This window comes from Mustela lutreola, chromosome 2 (assembly GCF_030435805.1).
Source record: "Mustela lutreola isolate mMusLut2 chromosome 2, mMusLut2.pri, whole genome shotgun sequence".
NCBI lineage: Eukaryota > Metazoa > Chordata > Mammalia > Carnivora > Mustelidae > Mustela > Mustela lutreola.
Genome location: NC_081291.1, coordinates 17,803,492 through 17,816,254, shown reverse-complemented (window position 1 = coordinate 17,816,254; position 12,763 = coordinate 17,803,492). Strand labels below are relative to the sequence as shown.

The following is a 12,763-nucleotide window of genomic DNA, read 5'->3' as shown; positions in this document are numbered from 1 at the left end:
AGTGCCATTGTATTGCCTATAAGGTGACTGTTACTGTATATGGTTTCTGTTCCTTCCTGATCTATGTTACTTTTAGGCTCTCACTTTGCCAAGAGGATCTCTTTCAATATTTCCTGTAGGGTGGTTTGGTGTTCACAAATTCTTTTAGTTTTTGTTTGTTCTGGAAGCTTTTTATTCTCTCCTTCTATTTTCAGTGACAACCTAGCTGGATATTTGGATATAGTATTCTTTTTTTTTTTTTTAAGATTTTTTTATTTTTTATTTTTTTTATTTGACAGAGTTTACAAGTAGGCAGAGAGGCGGGCAGAGAGAGAGAGAGAGGGGAGGAAGCAGGCTCCCTGCTGATTGATGTGGGGCTCAATCCCAGGACCCTGGGATCATGACCTGAGCTGAAGGCAGAGGCTTTAACCCACTTAGCCACCTAGGTGCCCCTGGATATAGTATTCTTCGGTACATTTTTTTTTTTTCTAAATTTAGTGCTCTGAATATTTCATGCCAGTCCTTTCTGGCCAGCCAGGTCTCTGGATATGTCTGCTACTGATCTAATGTTTCTATAGATCTCTTGTCCCGAGCTGCTTTCAGGATTTTCTTTTTCTCTGAGACTTGTAAGTTTTACTGTTAGAAGATGGGGTGTTGTCCTCTTTTTATTGATTTTTGAGGGGGTTCTCTGTGCCTTCTGGAGTTTGATGCCTGTTTCTTTATCCAAATTAGGGAAGTTCTCTGCTATAATTTGTTGCAATATACCTTTTGCCCCTCTCTTTCTTCTTTTTTGGGGATCCCAATTATTCTAATATTATTTCATCTTATGTCATCACTTACCTCTGGAATTCTCCCCTCATGATCCAGTAGTTGTTTATTTCTCTTTTTCTCAGCTTCCTTATTCTCCATCCTTTGGTCTTCTGTATCACCAGTTCTTCTGCTTCATTTATCCTAGCAGTTAGAGCCTCCATTTTTTATTGCACCTCATTAATAGCCTTTTTGATTTTCACTTGGTTAGATTTTAGTTCTTTTCTTTCTCCAGAATGGGATTCTCTAGTGTCTTCTATGCTTTTTTTCAAGCCCAGTTCGTATCTTTACAATTGTCATTCTGAATCTAGTTCTGGTAACTTACTAAGTTGTGTTGATTAGGTCCCTGGCAGTTGGTACTGACTCTTGTTCTTTTGAGGTTTGTTTTTCCATTTTGTCATTTTGTCCAGAGAATAATAGATGAATGAGAGAACAAAATGCTAAAAGGGTAACAATGGCCCCAGAAAAATATACATCAAACAAATCAGAAGAGACCTGGGGTGGGGCGGGGGTTGGGGGCAGAATATGATCAGACTGCTAAATAGAACAGAGCCCACACTAGATTTTGGGTGTATTTTGCCTCCCAAAATTTTAAAGAAAGGAAAATGTATATACAAAAATAAGGGTAAATATGATGAATGATGGAATATGACTATACAGATGAAAATTTAAAAAGATTTTTAAACAGGAATTGGTAAGATGTTGGTTGAAAAAGGAAAGAAGAAAATTCAAAAAAAGATAGAAAAAAAGAAAATTAAAAAAAATTTAACTTTGAAATACTAAAGAATCATGGGAAGAAAGTCATGAGTTCCATATGCTGTATTCCTGTAGTGCTGGAGTTTTGCAGTTCTCTTTGATTGGTAAACTTGGTCTTGCCTGGATGTTCTTGCTGATCTTCTGGCAGAGGGGTCTGTCGCAGTGATTCTCCAATGTCTTTGCCTGAGGTGGAATTGCACTGCCCTTGCTGGCATCCAGGCTAAATAATCTGTTTGGGTTTGCTTTTGGTAGTTTTTGTTTCCTGAAAGCTTCCTGTACAGCTTTGGAGGACTAGAATGAAAATGTTGACCTCCCAACTCTGGCCCCAGAGATGCTGAAAACTCAGGGGCCCTCTCCTCTGTGAACCCTCAGAGAAGAGCATTCAGTCATTCCTGTCTCCCTGGTCTCTGGTGGTGCTCTGTGCTCACCTAGCCTATCACCGAGCATTTCTGTCTGACGCACGGCCCCATTTGGAGTCTTCAAACCCAGCAAATTCCCGCAGTGTGCTCCCGTGCCGCTTCTCCTGGTGGAGGATGGGTGGGTCTCCCTGGATCTGCCCCTGGTTGGGTCCCTGCTTGAGGAAATATGGCCCGACTGTGCTGTGGATCATGGTTTATGGCAACCCTGAGCTTAGAGCCCCCTCCTCGGCTCCATCTTTGCAGCCAGCTTCCCTTCTCTGATAACTGGGAGCTCTGCCACAATTCAGACACCCCTGGTCTTTCTGTGACTCCTGAGGGTTCTGAGACCACACAGTCTCAGTGAGGATTCCACCCCAACCTCCCTGCTCAGCCACTGAAATGGCGTCTCAGTGGAGCCACCTTGTAAGAGTTGTGCTCCACTGCTGTCACTTGCTGGGAGCCAGCTGACGGAGGGTCCCATCCTTTCCCTGTCCCCCGTCCTTGCGCCCCACCCCTGCCATGGTCTGTTTTCCCAAATATTGTCTTGGATTCACTTCACACATCCTACCTTCCAGAAGTGGTCTCTTTTCCGTTCATAGAATTGCTGCTATTATTTTCTTTGTTCTCTTGTTTGTAGGTGTTCAGAATAGTCTGATAACTTTAGCTGAATTCCTGGGACCAGACAAAATTTAGGTCTCCTACTCCTCTGCCATCTTGCTCCTCCTCCTTTCCTTGGCCATTTTGGGATATCAGCTTAAGGATCCGGGCTTGATTTCTTCCTGTTCACTTTCTCTCAAGATATTAAGGTGAACAGTTGGATTCTTGAAAAAGAACACAGTGGGGGCACCTGGGTGGCTTAGTGGGTTAAGCCTCTGCCTTTGGCTTAGGCCATGTTCTCAGGGTCCTGGGATTGAGCCCCACATTGGGCTCTCTGCTCAGAGGGGAACCTGCTCCCCGCAGCCCCTCTTGGCCTACTTGTGATCTCTGTCTGTCAGATAAATAAATAAAATCTTAAAAAAAAAAAGAAAAGAAAAAAGAAAAAGCACACAGGCTGGGGTCATCTGGTTGCTCAGTCAGTAGAGCACACAACTCTTGATCTCTGGGTGGTGAGTTTGAGCCTCACACTGGATGTGGAGACTACTTCAAATAAAACCTAAATACCAAAGCAAAACATAAGCATGTGGGCTTTTATGCCTTTAGTTAGTGAAGCTGGGATGATTTCTTGTTGAAATTGGCAATGAAAAGCCACTTTTACTTAGCCAGTTTTGCTTAAGCTTTTCTATTTTGCTGTTTCTTGGGTTTTAAGGGGCTTACTTTATTAATTTCCTCTGTGCACTAGAGACAAGTTTGCTAAGCTAAATTTAGACTACTAAAGAAACACCTCCTAACAAGTACTAAAATGTAGATATAATACAACTATGATTCAGATCAATAAGGATTATCCTATAAATTTGTATAAGTTTATACCTATCTTTGGTAAGGAAATTCAAAATAAAAATACCTGATATGATCATACTGCTTACACTATTGTTGGCAGGGCTAAATTTACAGGTAGGATGCCATTAAAAAATAAGGAAAACCGTAAAAGTTTGATGTAGCAGTCTGTGAAGTGCTCTAAGATACCAAAGAAATTGAATTTAAAGGAGGAAGAGTATATGGTAAAACTCTCCAGGATATGAAGCGTGACTTACATCTTGAAAAATGTCTAGTAATTCCAAAGCCTAACAGAAAAAGGGAGCAGAGAATTTACTTGGAAATGTGGTAGTAAAGAATATAGTGATTATGATTTGGATGGAATTGTAGACACACAGTCAGGTGGGTGGAGGGAAGGGAATATGTTACCACAGTGGACAGTTGGATTTGCCAAGAGTAATGAATAATGGGCCTACGCTTCAGTAATTCTAAATACATGGGTGGAAAACTTTCCCTTAATAAGATAGGTAAAATGTTCAATTGTGAGAAAATGTTTTGGGGGGGCTTACAAGCTCTAAGTAGAAATTAAGTCTAAATAATAGTTTATTGATTTATTTTGTTAGCTTGACTAAAGTATTTTCTTTTTCCCTTTCAGAAGAATGGTTGAGACCGGTGATGAGAAAAGATAAGCAGGTGTTAGTGCATTGGGGGTTTTACCCAGACAGGTAATGTAGACATGTCCTGAGATCTTCAAAGATTTTTTTTTTAGTGTAAGCCACAGTTACTTATGTATAGTTTCATATTCTTAATAGTGACAACTTTGTTTGCTTCAGTGTTTGATTTCACTTTTTTGAGTCTTACTGATTTTTCTTATTGAAGTTATAGAATTCAATTCAAAGTCCCAAGACTTTATTTATCTTAATAAACTGATATGTTTGCTGCATTTGGCAAAACATCCCTTCAATATATTTGCCTGCTAATCTAGATTTGTTACCTTCAAGAAAGGAATTTGTCTCTCTAGTATTTTATGACTGTTTCATTTTGTTTCTTCAAAAAATCTTCATGCCATACTATTAAGAATGAATTATTTTATGTCTAAAAGAGAATTTTTCTACTTGGCAGAAATTTATTTCCCTATCGTTGTTATTACTTTGAGATAATCATAATTCATACTGTATTTCATTCTCTAAGTATAGATAAAGAGTATTACAAATATGAACTAGATGTTGGTGAAAATATTGGTACTTTTAAAATTGATAATATGCCTATGTAGGACACTTACAAATATGGGTAACCTGTGAATTTCATCTTTTTAAAACTACTGTGGAGCTGTGGGGAAGATTCTGACCATGTCAGATCAGTCTTCTTTCACCTAAACCCCTATCCACTTTTAGCCTCCTCATATTATTAGAAGCAAATCCCAAACATAACATTTTAATAATAAATAATTTCAGTGCAAATTTCTAAAAAACAACGCCTCTTTTAAAAAATAGTAAGGGTATGGGATGTCTGGGTGGCTCAGTGGGTTAAGCCTCTGCCTTTGGCTCAGGTCCCGATCTCAGGGTACAGGGATTGAGTCCCACATTGGGCTCTCTGCTTGGCAGGGAGCCTGCTTCCTCCTCTCTCTCTGCCTGCCTCCCTGCCTACTTGCGATCTCTGTCAAATAAATAAATAAAATCTTAAAAAAAAAAAATAGTAAGGGTATTATCATTGTCAAATCTAAAAACAAAATTTCTTTATATCATCTAGCTAGTCAGTATTGTCATATAAGTGATGCATATGATAAATTTATAGATTGATATTTGTTGGAAGTAGAATTCAACAACATTTTGTGATTAATTGATTTCAGTGTCTAGGTTCTCTGTCTTCCCTACTCACCTGACCACATGCATTGTATTTTTTAAGAAACCAGGGTCTTTGTCCTGTAGAGTTTACCACAATGTGGGTTTTTCTTCTTCTTCTTTTTAAAAGATTTTATTTATTTATTTGACAGAGATCGCAAGTAGGCAGAGCAACAGGCAGAGAGAGGGAAACAGGCTCCCCACTGAGCAGAGAGCCTGATCCCAGGACACTGAGATCATGACCCAAGCCGAAGGCAGAGGCCCAACCCAATGAGGCACCCAGGCGCCTCTTCTTTTTTCTTTTCTTTCTTTTTTTTTTAATGACATCACTGTGGTATATTGGAACGTTTCTCCATTCTCTGTATTTCCTTTAAATTGGTAGTTGGATCTGGAGTTGCTCAGGGTCTATTTCAGTTTATGGAGGGTATATATGTGTCCGTCATCTAATGATGAACCATAATGTCTGGTTGTGTGCTCTTTTTAAGTTAGTCTATTTGAGTAGCTTTATTTTACTTGTAAAGATGTTTATTTATTTATTTCTCTATCTTTTGAAAGATTTTGTTTATTTGACACAGAGAGAGAGAGAGTGCATAAGCAGGCAGAGGGATGGGGAGAAGCAGGGTCCCTGCTGAGCAGAGCCCAATGTGGAGCTTGATCCCAGGACCCTGGGCTCATGATCTGAGCCGAAGGCGGACACTTAACCGGCTGCATGACTCAGGCACCCAAGGATTTACATTTTTTTAAAGATTTATTTATTTATATGACAAGAGAGAGAGAGAAAGCGTCAGGAGGAGGGACAGACGAGGATAATCTCAAGCAGACTCCACAGTGAGTGCAGAGCCTGACACGGGGCTAGAGTTTATAACCTGAAATCATGACCTGAGCTGAATGAAACCAACAGTTAGAGGCTTATCCAACTGGGCTGCCCAGGCATCCCTGTAAAGATTTTTTTTTAATTTTTAAAAATTAAAATTCAGTTAATTAACATATATTGTATTACTGTTTTCTGAGGTAGAGTTCAGTGATTCATCAGTCTCACATAATATCCAGTACTCATTACATTACATGCCTTCATTAATGTCTATCACCCAGTTACCCCATGCCCCCAGCTCCCTCCTCTCCAGCAACCCTCAGTTTGTTCCTATGATTAAAAGTCTCTTACGGTTTGTCTCCCTCCCTGGTTTTCTTGTTTTATTTTTTCTTCTCTTCCCCCATGATCCTCTGTTTCGTTTCTTAAATTCCACATATAAGTGAGATCATAGGATAATTGTCTTTCTCTGATTGAGTTATTTCATGTAGCATAATACCAATATATTTTTTAAAGAAGGAACTGTGTCTTTAGATCTGTTCAGAATTTTAAGATTATATGCACAGTTTTCATACAGGTTGAGTTAATTAGAATTGAATCAGCTTGCTGTTATTGGTAATTTTTTCATTTTTATTTTTTGTTTTGTTTTGTTTTAAAAGATTTTATTTATTTGTTTGACAGAGACACAGCAAGAGAGGGAACATAAGCTGGAGTTCTGGGAGAGGGAGAAGCAGGCTTCTTGCTAAGCAGGGAGCCCGATGCTGGGCTTGATCCCAGGACCCTGGGGTCCTGACCCAAGCCAAAGGCAGACACTTAAGGACTGAGCCACCAGGCACCCCTATAGTTGATTACTTTAAATGAACTAACAGATTTTAAAATAATATTTAAACGAGTGCTTTCTATAAAACATTTCTAGTCTTGAGGTGTCAAGTAGTCTTTGGCACTATTTTTTTTTTTTTTAATGTTACTTATTTATTTGACAGAGAGAGATAGATCACAAGTAGGCAGAGAGGTAGGCAGAGAAAGGGGGAGAAGCAGGCTCCCCCCTGAGCAGAGAGCCCGACCTGGGGCTCGATCCCAGGACCCTGAGATCATGATCTGAGCCGAAGGCAGAGGCTTAACCCACTGAGCCACCCAGGTGCCTGAGTCCTTGGCACTATTAAGCAAACCTTTCAATATTATAGAAACCCTTAAAGGAAATGAGTTTGCCCTTTGAAACATTTAGATGGAAACTCAAATTTATAATGACTAGCTTCATAAGTATACAGTTGAAATAAATTTTAAAATAACACAGTAAAAACATGTTAGCCTGTTTGCTAAGCTTTTCTTTATGTTGCAGAAAAGATACAGGGCTGGTTTAAGTCTTGTCTTTTCAAGGCCTGTTCACATTCTTTATTAACTATGTAGCAGTCCCCACACACCCTTTATCTATGAGGGATTCATTTTAAAGACCCCCAGTGTATGCCTGAAACCATAGATAGTACTGAACCCTACGTACTATTTTTTCCTAAACGTACAAATTTATTAGGCGCAGTAAGATGAACAGCAATAACTAATAATAAAATAGAACAGTTGCAACAGTATAGTTTAAGGGAAGTTATGGTGAATGTGGTCTCTCTCTTAAAATACTTTATTGTACTGTACTCACCCTTCTTGTGATGACGTGAGATGATGAAATGCCTGTGTGGTGATGAAGCGCAGTGAGTGGTGTGGGCACTGTGATGTTGCATTAGGCTTCTGCGGTCAGAAGGAGGACCATCGGCTTTCAACCACATTTGACCACGGGTAACTGTAGTGCAGAATGTGAAACCCGGGGTGAGGGGGAGTTTGGCCCTCACTTCTACCTCTGTGACATTTTTGTACTCAAGAATTTTAGAGAATGTAAAGTTTTCATTTGCTTGCTCACCATTGTTACCTTTACCTGCTACAATTTATAACTTAGCAAAGGATCTTTTTTTTCTCCAGCTCATGTTTTAAGTGTTCCTAGAAAACTTACCAAGTGTTATTAATAGACGTATAGAGCTGTGCTTGTTCCAAATGCTTTTTTAAAAAAAAATAATTAATTAATTTATTTGACAGAGATCACAAGTAGGCAGAGAAGCAAGCAGAGAGAGAAGGAGGGGAAGCAGGCTCCCTGCTGAGCAGAGAGCCTGATGCGGGGCTTGATCCCAGGACCCTGAGATCATGACCTGAGCTGAAGGCAGAGGCTTTAACCCACTGAGCCACCCAGGCGCCCCTGTTCCAAATGCTTTTGAACTGACTTCTGAGTAGTGGCTGCAGGGAGCCAGTGCTTGTTACCATACTTGTATTTAACTTAGATATTCCTTGCTTCTACAATAATTTATTGGCCAGTATAGTAGCATTGACAGAGTAGGTAGGTAATGTCATGCTTACCTCAAAATTGTGGAGGAGCTAGGGGTGGGGGTGCAGAGAGAACCTTTGAGGAAAGAGGTGTGAATATATGAAGGGTGGGCCATATATAATATCTGGGTAGCAAAGAATCTCTATAAAGGGCTTGAAGTGGCCACTATGTGGCATTTTTTAAGAATGCCGTGAAGCTCATGTAGCTTGATTGAAATGTAAGTGAGGGGAGAGGATTACGAGGGGTCGGAGTGGCAGTCATAGTACTAGCTTGTGAGTCCTTGGCAATTCACTATAAGGATTCTGGCTCTTTGAGTGAGGTGGGAGTTGTTGGAAGGTTTTGCGTAATGATAATATAGACAGACTTGATTTTCTTTTATTTATTTATTTATTTATTTATTTAAAAAAGATTTTATTTGTTTTTTATTTGACAGAGATCACAGGTAGGCAGAGAGGCAGGCAGAGAGAGGAGGAAGCGGGCTTCCTGCTGAGCAGAGAGCCCGATGCGGGACTCCATCCTAGGACCCTGGGATCATGACCTGAGCGGAAGGCAGAGGCTTTAACCCCCTGAGCTACCCAGGCGCCCCGAGACTTGATTTTCAAAGGGATCACTTCAGGGGCGCCTGGGTGGCTCAGTCATTAAGTGTCTGCCTTCAGCTCAGGTCATGATTCCAGGGCCCTGAGATCAAACCCAGGATTGGGCTCCCTGCTCAGGTGGGAAGCCTGCTTCTCCCTCTGCCTGCTGCTCCCCCTGCTTGTGCTCGCTCTCTCTCATGTCTCTCTGTCAAATAAATAAAATCTTTAAAAACAAAACAAAGCAAACAAAAGGAACACTTTGGTTGCTTTGTGATAAATGGACTTGGACTTTGGGCATAAGTAGAAGGGTGAGAAGTAGATTCTGTGTATATTTTGAAGATGGAATGAACTGTAGAAGGCATTAATGGTTGGATTGTAGGATGTGATTGAGAGTGAAGTCAGGGATGTCTCCAGAGATTTTGGCCAGAGCAAATCCTCCATTTTTGGAAAGACGGAGTTGGCATTTACTGAGATGGGTATGATTGGCTAGGGTGTATTTTTGGGATAAGGATGGCATTGCTTGTTGAATTTTGAGTATGTTAGTTTTGAAAGCCTTTTTGAACATGTAAGGGGAAATATGGACTTGGCATTTGGATGCCTGAGTCCAGCATTCAAAGAAGAGACAGATGAGTATATATTTGAAGCTGCATGAGATCAAGAGAATGAGTAGATAAGAGGATTCTTTGCAAACCAAACCTGGGGCCTTCTACTGTTGAAGAGGTTTGGGAGAAGAAGAGAAACTGGCCATGCATGCTGGGGAAAGGCTGGTGGCTAGAAGAAACAGCAGATGATAGTGCTGTCTTGGAGGCCAAGTGAGGGAAATGCTCTGAGGAGAGCCATCTCCTCATTAAAATTCTGCACACTGAGGCTTGAACTTCGGACTTAACAGTGTCAGGATCACTATAGACCTCTACAGAAGAGTTTTCTTGTCAGAGTGGCAGAGACAAAAGTATGTGAGATACTGCTATTTCTTGATCCTAAAAGTATTTTTAAAATATAGTTTTACCTTTTTATAAAAGGTCTTTTTAGTGAATGAATTTGGCTTCTAACCTGTTTTTTCTTTTTTCATTTCCTTTGCAGCTATGATACTTGGGTCCATAGTAATGATGTTGATGCGGAAATTGAAGATCCACCAATTCCAGAAAAGCCGTGGAAGGTGAGAAATCCTTTTTTAAAAAAATTTATTCTTATATAACATAGTAGTTTTTCTCAGCTTTTTTCCACAACAGTGCTTCAAGAAATACAGAATAAGGATCTTCTTTTCTTGTCATCCTTTTAAGCTGTCCATAGCCACAGAGAACTCATTATCTAGGTCTTAGCAGCAATGTTTGCAGTGGAGTTTGAGGAGACCCCAGAGTCCGGTTACATTGTGGTTTAGGGTGGTTGAGAGAGGAGCAGGAGGAGTGCAGTCGAACATCGGTGGTGTCACCGAGGAAGGCTGGAAGCCATGCCTGCCTACCTCTTATGATGAAACAGCCCTCGTTAGTCATTTCTATTACAGTGGTAAGAGTCCATGCGTCAACTCTGATTTTTCGACTTTTAACGTGGAAATAATTCTGAAAGTTGCTAGAACAAGATAAAACAAAGTGTGACTTTCTACTCTTGTTCCAGGTTCCCCTAGTGTTAATAATTTCAGGATTTTATTCTTGAAACAAGATTAATACCTGATACAGAGCCCGTATTCCATTTGCACCAATTGTCTCAGTGGTGTAAGTTTGATATTAAGTCTCTTCCCTGATCAGGATCCGTTTCAGGAGCACACACTGCATTCAGCTGTCAGATCTTTTTAGTCTACCTTAATGTGGAACTTCCAGCCTTTCTTTTTATTCTGTGATTCTGGCATTTTTGAAAAGTATAGGTTAGATTTTGATGTTTGTTTTAGAATGCCTTTTTTTTTTTTTTTTTTTAAGATTCCATTTATTTATTTGACAGAGAGAGATCACAAGTAGATGGAGAGGCAGGCAGAGAGAGAGAGAGGGAAGCAGGCTCCCTGCCGAGCAGAGAGCCCGATGCAGGACCCGATCCCAGGACCCTGAGATCACGACCCGAGCCGAAGGCAGCGGCCTAACCCACTGAGCCACCCAGGCGCCCCTAGAATGCCTTTTTTTTGGTAAAGGAATTTTTATTTAAAAGATTCTACTGATCTGTCAGAGAGCAAGCACAAGGGGGGAGCGGCAGACAGAGAGGGAGAGAGAAAAAGGCTCTCCGCAGAGTAGGGAACCCAATGAGAGACTCGATCCCAGGATCTTGGGATCATGACCTGAACTGAAGGCAGATGCTTAACCTACTGAGTCCCTGAATGTCTTTGAATTTGAGTGTGCGTGAATATTTCCTAATTATTATATTTAAACTATGCCCTTTTGGCTGCAAAACTGCTTAAGTGATTTTGAGTAATTACTTCTCAGTGCCTTATATCAGGAGGCATGTATTTCAATTTTCCCCATTATGGCTGATGTTTGTTAAGGTACAGTCTGCCTGGTTTTCCCATTGTAGCATTACCATTTTTCTCATTGAAATTAAAAATACCTTACAAAGAAATATTTTGAGATTATATGAATATCCTTTTCTTCATTAAATTTGTCCCATTAATAATTTCCTTCCTGGCTGAATTAGTTATTACTAGTGGTTTCCTCACTCTATCCATTCCATCTGTAATTGACATTTTGCAGTGGGAATGAGCTTTCCTTTCTCCCTCTACATGTGCCTGTTGTATCTGTGTTTTGCGGTGTGGAGGAGTGACACGATCGCCATTCTTCTTTCTGATGAATTGTCCACTTTTGGCCAGTGGGAGCTCCTTTAAGCTGTCTCCTGTGACCTTTTGGTATTACTTGATTCATTTTGCATACTTCCTATTTCTGGGACAAAGAGATGTTCCAAAGTCTTTTTGTAATTCCATATCCTAGTCCTGGATTCAGTATTTCTGCAGGGAGCTCTCATCCTTTCCATGAGCAGTGGTAATTATACATAGTTTTTATTGACTGCTTTATGTAGTATACTGAGTATACTGATACTAAATTGAATCAAAATATTAGATGTGAGACCTGATTCACCCTATTTTGAATTCTGTGACCTTCAGAAAGACTTAGCTTCAAGCTTCAAATTTCATATGAGGAAAATGGAATTAACGAAAATTAGACTTTTTTGAAACCTTTTTATTTGGAAATAATTTCAAACTTAACTTGCAAGAATAAGAATAGTAGGTGGCACACCTTTATACCCTTTATCCAGATTTGCCTGTTTACATTTTACTCCCATTTTGATTTATGACTTTTATTCCATGTGTTTATGTATTTACAATTTTTATTCTTAACCTTTTGAGATAAAGATGTATATACTATGGTCTTTAGTCTAAAACATGTTTCTGTTTCCTAAGAATAAGAGAGTCTCGTTCATAAGCACTTTGCATTTACCAACTTCAGTAAAATTTAACATTGACCCAATATGCTAACCTACTATCTGTATTCCAGTTTTGCCACAAGACCCAATAATGGTTTTCGTAGCATATTTTCTAGTATAGAATACCGTTGAATAGCAGCTGTTGTATTCAAATGTCCTGTCTCTTTAGTTTCCCTTAATCTGAAATGTTACCCAGTGCTTCCTTGCCTCTTTTGACATTTTTGAATTTGAAAGGGATGTTTTTCATTTGAAATTGTGATCTTTTTTCATGGTTAAATCAGATTATGCATTCTAGTCAGAATATTGCATAAGTGATGTTGTGTCGTCCTCAGGGCGTCATAGTGGGAAGCATGTTGTGTCCATCTGCTGCTTGTTGGTGATGCTGGTACCCAGTTATGGTGTGTTCTCTTGGCTCTCCTATATAGTTC

At 39.9% G+C, this 12,763-nt stretch overlaps 1 protein-coding gene across 3 annotated transcripts in view; it reads left to right on the top strand.

Moving 5' to 3' along the window:
- Positions 1-12,763, top strand: part of SMARCC1 (SWI/SNF related, matrix associated, actin dependent regulator of chromatin subfamily c member 1) — a 169,685-nt gene that overhangs the window by 46,368 nt on the left and 110,554 nt on the right. For all 3 annotated transcript variants that reach the window (XM_059160755.1, XM_059160754.1, XM_059160756.1), the window contains exons 7-8: positions 4,009-4,078; positions 10,020-10,095. In XM_059160755.1, coding sequence (XP_059016738.1) covers positions 4,009-4,078; positions 10,020-10,095 — 146 coding nt within the window. The remainder of the gene's footprint in view (positions 1-4,008; positions 4,079-10,019; positions 10,096-12,763) is intronic.